Raw genomic sequence first — 7696 nt, 5'->3', positions numbered from 1 at the left:
TCAATACCTCCCATCTAGTCTTCACACTTTCATACTTGTCCTCCTCCAGTCCATTCTCCTATAGCATCAAGAGTCATTGTCTTAAAATTCAAATTGCATCAAGTGACTCACTGTTTAAAATTTTCAATGGTTTCTCAATGCATGCAAAATACAGTCTAGACTCCTTGCCCCCAAGACTCCTTTTCCCTCTCAGACTCCGTTTTCTGCTTACTATAATCAGTTACTCTTTTTTCAGTTCCTCACACGTATCAAACTTTTCACCATCTTTGAAAATGTTCTTCCCTCATTCTGCCTTTTCATGCAGGTTCTCTGCACTATTCTTGCTTGCTACCATTGTATTTTTGACTTTTTCTTAAGCTCTGTGAGCTTAAGTCAAGTCAGAGTCAAGGTCAGATTCAAGCTTCAGTCAAGGGAGGGGAAGGTGGGTGATGGGCATTGAGGAGGTCACCTGTTGGGATGAGCACTGGGTGTTGTATGGAAACCAATTTGACAACAAATTTCACATTAAAAAAATAAAAATAAAGAAATAAAATAAAGAAACTCTAGAAGAAACGGTAGATGACTCAAGTGGTGTTGGAGACCATGACCTTATCATGACCTCTCTCACTAGTGTTGAGTTTTCTGCAGCACTGCTCGGCAGTGTGGGTTTTGGGAAGAAATCCGCTCCCTTCCTTGAACCAATGTTTAAAGTTTGAAGGATAGGTGCGAGAAAAGTAAGAAGGGGTTTAAACAAAACTGAGAATCAGTGATTACACTGATCAACAGGTAGATTGAGTAGAGAAGGAAGTAGAGCCAAGCGGGTGTTAATATTCTGACAAAATGGGAGGGTTACAGGAATGGAAGATTCCGCCTGTCTGAGGAGAGGGGAGAGGGGAGAGGGAGAGGGAAGAGGGAGAGGGGAGAGGTAGGGCTGAGAGATCTCTTTAGAATAAGATACTTATAGGCAGGATTTCTGCCAAGATTTTTTTCTACCGGATGATATTTTAATTTCTTCAAGACTGGTATCTTGAAGGACGAAGGAGCCTAGAATATTTTATGGAATGTGTGATAATGAAGTGATGCCTTTGGCAGTAGCAAAACAAGGCCACCTAGGGGTCTATTAACAATTCATGCATTTTAACAATTTCCAGAGGCAATGTGATAAATGACTCAGGATAAATTCAGATCTCCAGCAGGTTATACTCAATTAGAACAGTTTTCCCCTTGGGCTGAGTGAACATTCCAAGGGTGTATTTAATGAGGTGCTATCCTAATCAGCTCTTCCCTGGTTATGACTTCCCCCCAGTGATGAAACTAATTGCCAAATAAATGAGTTTTCTCAAACATCCCTTCCCTCTACACAGACTATTTTAAAAGGAATCACATATCATTGGTCGTTAACCTCAATCGACAGATATTTATTGACGAATAAAAGTGACTTCCAGCGTGACTTAGCGGTAACCCAACAAGCTGGGTGGCCAAAGAACAAACGAGAGCACAATTCTCAGAATCATAGTAGCCAGGTGAAAATTAGATGTCAATATTAAGAGCGACAAATCCATGTACATAATACTTTACAAATCTTGTCATTTGTATCTAGCTTATTTGAGCCTCGCAACAATCCTTGGAGGTGTTATTATCCCCTATTTTACAGATGAGGAAACTCCTTTAAAGATTTTCAATGATTTATCTAAGGTCACTGGCAAGTAATTTTTCCCCAATACACTTTACTTTCTCAGCTGTCCAGTAACAATACATCATATCCCCAATTGTCCAGTAGTATTTCAGGCGGACAGCTTAGCACGACACGGCAGGATGCCATCCGGGCTGAGTTCAGTTAGTTACTCCAAGAACTGGAGAGGGGTGCAGATCGGCTCAAATAGGAGACGACATTTTCTACCATGGCCACGAGGTGGCAGTGAAGGCCACTCCTAGAGACTAGTGTGGGTCACTACAGATAACCTGGCTTTAAGGGGTCGGCCAGAAAGAGAAAAGAAGTCAAACAATGCCATTCTTTGAGAAAAGACTGCGTGTGTCTGTGCAGGCGTGCACGCGCGCGCGCGTGTGCGTGCATGTGTTTGCAAGGCAGAAACACTGAGAAATTAATAGAAAGTGTTACTGCACTCCATGAAGTTTCTCATATTGCTAGAGAGTAGGACCAGGGTGAAGGAAAGACCTTGATATTCGGCACTTGGGTACCGTATGTACTCTGTTCCCTTAGCCCGTGTCTGCAATCCTACCCCTGGATCCTGAATGTCCACTTAGGTATTACGATTACCTGGGTCCACTTAGGTATTAGGTATTATGATGCCAAGAGTGTCACTGGCATTCAGTAGAAAAGTGAATGTTCTCTCAAGAGGAAGAATTCACGGCTTCAGTGCATTCATGTCTATGGCTGTGCCTACACTCTTGTCTTTCTCCTCAAATGTACCACAATCTACTCTTGCGTTACAGCTGGCAGAAAGAAAAACCACCTGCAGTATCCCATAGGCAAAGGAACTCAATAGCTATAGGCATTCAAGGTACTTTTGATGCTTTCTTGGTTCAGGAGTAGTCAGCATTGCTAGAGGTTAGTTGCAAATTCTGGCCACTGGATAAAGAATTAGAGTTCCCAGTTAGAGCATTCCGTGTTAGAAAATACATGTGGCTGGAAACAAAGAGTGGGAAGCCATCCTTTCCACTGAATAGTGTATAGTCGTCATCCTAAATCTTCCAAAAGTTAGGGGGAAAAAATGTCCCATTTGTCTGTCTGTGGCTATGCTGGGGATCCCCCCACCCCATTTATAAAATCAGAATTCCCATCAGTTGGAAGAGGGTCCTGCCCGAGGAGACTCGTCCACTGGAGACAGCTGCTTTTCTTCTGGCACTGGGGGTAGGTCAGGTGTTTTTGGCCAACACCTTGCAACGGTGAAGCGACTCATGTGAAGAGCTTCTTCATACCCTGGGAGGGTGTCCAAAGAGGGAGGCAGTTGGCCCAGGGGGCTGTGGGAGTGAGCCACAGCCAGGATTCTTCGAGCTGCAGGGCCAAATACCGACTGCAAGGCTAGTGAGAAAAGAAGGAATAGAGCTAAAGAAAATGCGGCATCCTCAGAAATCAGGGACTTACAACACACTTAATTTCCCTTCGTTTTTAGCAAGTGTCCAAACTCATTGTCACTCTCGGCCACAGATGTTATGAAAATCCCGTGAGGGCTGTTTAGAAACCAACTTCACTCTGCTAGGAGAACCTGTCTTCTCTGGGGTCCTCGGCTCATCTAAATTGTGTTCCCATATCTCACAGCCCCGTCTTTTCCCTTTTATAGACTTTACACCAATGCACTGATAATGCAGACTCCTTAGAAATATTTATTTCTGTCTTATTTCTCTCTTCTCTAAAATGACCATAAGAAAAGCAGGAAAGGTGAACAGCAAACATATTTTTTTTTTCAAAATAAATATCACAATGTTGGGCCACCGGCTCTTATATAAATATAATATAAAGAAGAGAACCGAAGGAGATAAAGGAAAGTGTTTTATGATCCTCAAGGGAATGGTAAGCTACTCCTTAAGTATATCCATAGATACGCTACAGAACAAAGGGTTGAAAGTACGCGTGGCTAATTTCTCCAGAGAGATAAAATAATATATATTAGTAATAGAAGATACAAGTTCTCACAAAATCCAAGACATTTTTGAAAAAAGGGATACACTCATGGTTTAAAATTGCTTCATCAAAATAAGTTTATAGACTGGGTAACTCTTCCTATGAAACATTCCCAATGTTTTCTCCAACGTTCTACTTCTTCACTCTATCATGAGTCCGACTACTACTGGAGAAGACAGCATCAGCATGAGCCCAGGTCACCACACCATCAGGCTCCCTGAAATTAGAATGACCCTGAATTCTAGAATCTTCAGTACTCTTCAGGGGTGCCTGAGTGGCTCAGCCGGCTAAGCATCTGACTTTGGCTCAGGTCAGGGTCTCATGGCTCAAGTTATGATCTCGCAGTTTGTGAGTTGGAGCCCTACGTCAGGCTCTGTGCTGACAGTGCGGAGCCTGTTTCGTACTCTCTCTCTCTTTTTCTCTCTCTCTCTCTGCCCCTCCCTGGCTCATGCTCTCTCTGTCTCTCGAATATATATATATATATATATATATATATATATATATATATAATTTTTTTTTTTTTTAATTTCAAACAGTTTCTAAAAAATACGATTCAGTCCTTGTTTCTATATCCGTTGCTCTGTCCTGATGGTTCTTTTAATCCCCGTCCAGTGTTATAATGTCACAGTACTCACAAGTGATAGTGCTCTGGAGAGTGCTGTCATGATCAAAAGCGAGGACTGTCACTTCATAGGGAGGCCGGCCCTCCTCTTCCCCGTTTTGCTGGCGACTCAGACAGCAGCGGAAGCACACAGAAGTCAGGCCACACAGAAGCAGCAGCCCGCCAATGACCACCAGCAACCTGCAAGATGACCACGGGGCAGTGACCGCCCTGGGGTCTGGTGTGTTTCCCAGCCCCGGCAATAATCAGCCTTCAGTGTCTGCACTCTGACTTTGTTTGAATATTTTATGGAATGACCATAATACTTCTTTATACACATATACTTATTCGTCAGCAAGACTGAATCGGTTCATTAAAACAATAAGAGATTTAATGCGGTGTGGAGGGTCTGTTTCTACCATAGAAAGTATTCTCCTTCCTGTAGAAATTTCTGGAGCTAACGCTGAGAAAATACACAATAACCTTTCGATGTTGGTGGAGGAGAAGGTATTGAAATAGGAAATCCTGGCATATTGTCACATAGTTAACAATGAGGTAAAGAAACTTGACTTCGTGGGATGCAAGGTTAAGTACACTGGGTGTCTCATACATTTTTTTTTTCCCCTGCCATCAGTATATTTAAAAACTAAAAAATAAATAGATAAAAAAAAAAACAAATGCCCTTGAGAAAAAGAAAGTTCCTTTGAGATGTCTTTCTGGGTATTAGAGTTGAAACTTACCATATATACCAGAGATGTACCCAATCTGTGGTCAGGCAACTATGGAGAAAGAATAAAGGTGTTTGGAGTTTTTTTTTTTTTTTTTTTTTCTGTAATAAAAATATAGTCAATGCCTATTGTAGTTCCAGAATCAGAAATATGAGTTACAATGTGATAATGCTACCTTGTTATAATAAAAGCATCACAACATATATGTGTGTGTGTGTGTGTGTGTGTGTATACTTTTTTTTTAAGTTTGTGTTTTAATTCCAGTTAGTTAACATACAAGTTATAGTGACTTCAGTATAACCAGCGGAACATATTACAAAATGGGACGCCTTAAGAAGCATTTTATACTACAGATGTCATGGTGTAAATATTTTTGTAAAGCACTATAAGACAGACTAGAGTAGTGATTACGAAAACAGCGTTTATAGAAAGGGTAGTCATGACCACTGTAAACTGTTACGAGGACAATTATCAGGGAAGAGCCTGGAATGTAAGTTTACCAAGTTTGAAAATGGATATGAAAGTTGACGTTTGGATACATTAGCGATCAGTAAAATTTAAACAGAAAGAAAATTTTAGTTATAAGATGAAAGCAATGCAGTGAAGTTTGTAATTTACATGCTGTCAATTGTCGCAAGGGCCACCAGAAAAACTCTCACCATAAAAGAAAAAAACCTGAACTTTCACATCCACGATCAAAACTGATATGCACACCCACTGAAGCCAAACGGGAAGGGACAAAACTGTCAAGCCCAACTTCGCTGTGTCGGAAGTTAATTAAATTAACTGAAGTAATAATGGCAATTATAAATTTTCTCTCTAGGGATGAAAAATATATGGATTGCGGGAGAGAAGGAATTGTGGGGTAAGCTCAGGAGTACAAAGGGGAAAGAGGAACTATTTATCTTTGAAGAGGAACAATTTTTTTTTTTGAAGATAAATTTAATTATACTTTCTGATACACTGAGCTATTGAAACCCGTTGAAATTCACTTCAACCTCCTCTTTTCGGTTGTACATTTGTAACATATAGTTTGCTTTTTCAGTAAATAGTGTCTCCTGTAGGTTTTCTCACATTCCCCATTTATTTAAAGCCTCTTCTTGCTCTACAGTGTTACAATTCTCACTCTGTTAAAAATTATTCTGCCATGTGGTATTATATATATATATATATATATATATATATATATATATATACACACATACATACATACAGTGGAGTATTACTCGGCAATCAAAAAGAATGAAATCTTGCCATTCACAACTATGTGGATGGAATTAGAGGGTATAATGCTAAGCGAAAGTAGTCAGTTAGAGAAAGACAAATATTGTATAACTTCACTCTTATGAGGACTTCAAGAGACAAAACAGATGAACATAAGGGAAGGGAAGCAAAAATCATATAAAAACAGGGAGGGGGGCAAAACATAAGAGACTCTTAAATATGGAGAACAAACAGAGGGTTACTGGAGGGGTGGTGGGAGGGGGGGATGAGCTCAATGGGTAAAGGGCATTAAGGAATCTACTCCTGAAATCGTTGTTGCACTCTGTGCTAACTAACTTGGATGCAAATTTAAAAAATAAATTAAATAAAAATGGAAAAAATAATAATAAAGAACATAACAGCTAAAAACAAAAACGGACTCTTCCCATATTGGTAGGTGTCTAAAACCTCAGACAGTGTGACAAGCAGTCAAGGCCACCACCATTTCCCCTGGGTTTAACAGACTTAGCTATTGAGAAACCCTTCCCATGTCTAAATATGTGTTTTCCTTCACTCTGAGCAACTGTTTTGTTCCAACTGGCCCTGCTTTTTTTTTTTTTTTTTTTAAGTAATTTACCTCCAAGTGAAATGAATCTCTTCCCCTTGTGTGTCCTCTGTGTCTATGTAAGACCTAATCGTGATAGGTTTAGATTAAGGGATAATGACCTCAAAGTCATAGCTAAAGGACATGTGCATTAAATAGTGATATGCCCCGGGGCGCCTGGGTGGCTCAGTCAGTTGAGCGTCCGACTTCGGCTCAGGTCATGATCTCACGGTTCGTGAGTTCAGGGCCCGCATCGGGCTCTGGGCTGACAGCTCAGAGCCTGGAGCCTGCTTTGGATTCTGTGTCTCCCTCTCTCTCTGCCCCCCTGCCCCACACACACTCTGTCTCTCTCTGCCTCTCAAAAATAAAGAAAACTAATAAAAAAAAAAAAAATCTAGAAAAAAAAAATAGTGATATGCCCTAAAATACGGAAAATGCTTTTCATACCTCAGGTGGTGATGCTACTTTGGAATTACCCAAACTTATCTGCCCAGGATGAGATTTTTGAACCTAGTCTGTCTTGATGAGTCACGAAGAAGCATGAGCAAGAAAACCTTTTGCAAATCTCTGTGACTATATAAACGGAGGTTAATTCCGATGTTTTAAGGGGAAGATTGGCCATGGGGGGAAAAAATGCTGTCAGTGATTTTAAGTACGTAGGATGACACCGTGGTGAGTGTCTTTATTTTTGGATAACCCTGTCTGTGATTAGTGGGCTGATGGTCGTGTAAGTAAAGATAAAGGGAAGTCACAGATATCTGATGACCCTTTGACCCTGTTTTGGGTACTAATGTTTTTGTCTGTTTCTCCTGCTTCCCAGTCGGGTCTCAGATACTTACTGTTCAGGACTCACACAGTTCTCCTCACATCTTGCCCGAGGAAGCTGTAGGAAGGGAAATAGTCTCAGACAGGGAAATGTCTCATTGCTCTGCTCAGCA

At 40.8% G+C, this 7696-nt stretch overlaps 1 protein-coding gene across 4 annotated transcripts in view; it reads right to left on the bottom strand.

Annotated features, from left to right (window-relative positions):
• Positions 1 to 1583: 1583 nt before the first annotated feature.
• The window catches only part of TMEM52B (transmembrane protein 52B), a 26028-nt gene continuing 19915 nt past the window's right edge, over positions 1584 to 7696 (bottom strand). For 3 of the 4 annotated variants that reach the window (XM_042945796.1, XM_042945799.1, XM_042945797.1), the window contains 4 exons: positions 7598 to 7641; positions 4964 to 5002; positions 4258 to 4424; positions 1584 to 3022 (listed from right to left, as the gene is read on the bottom strand). In XM_042945796.1, coding sequence (XP_042801730.1) covers positions 2781 to 3022; positions 4258 to 4424; positions 4964 to 5002; positions 7598 to 7641 — 492 coding nt within the window. In that variant the 3' untranslated portion in view covers positions 1584 to 2780. The remainder of the gene's footprint in view (positions 3023 to 4257; positions 4425 to 4963; positions 5003 to 7597; positions 7642 to 7696) is intronic. The other variant, XM_042945800.1, reaches the window with a different exon arrangement.

This window comes from Panthera leo, chromosome B4 (genome assembly GCF_018350215.1).
Source record: "Panthera leo isolate Ple1 chromosome B4, P.leo_Ple1_pat1.1, whole genome shotgun sequence".
Classification (NCBI taxonomy): domain Eukaryota; kingdom Metazoa; phylum Chordata; class Mammalia; order Carnivora; family Felidae; genus Panthera; species Panthera leo.
Note: the sequence above shows the minus strand (reverse complement) of the source record. Positions and strands in the feature narration are given on the sequence as shown.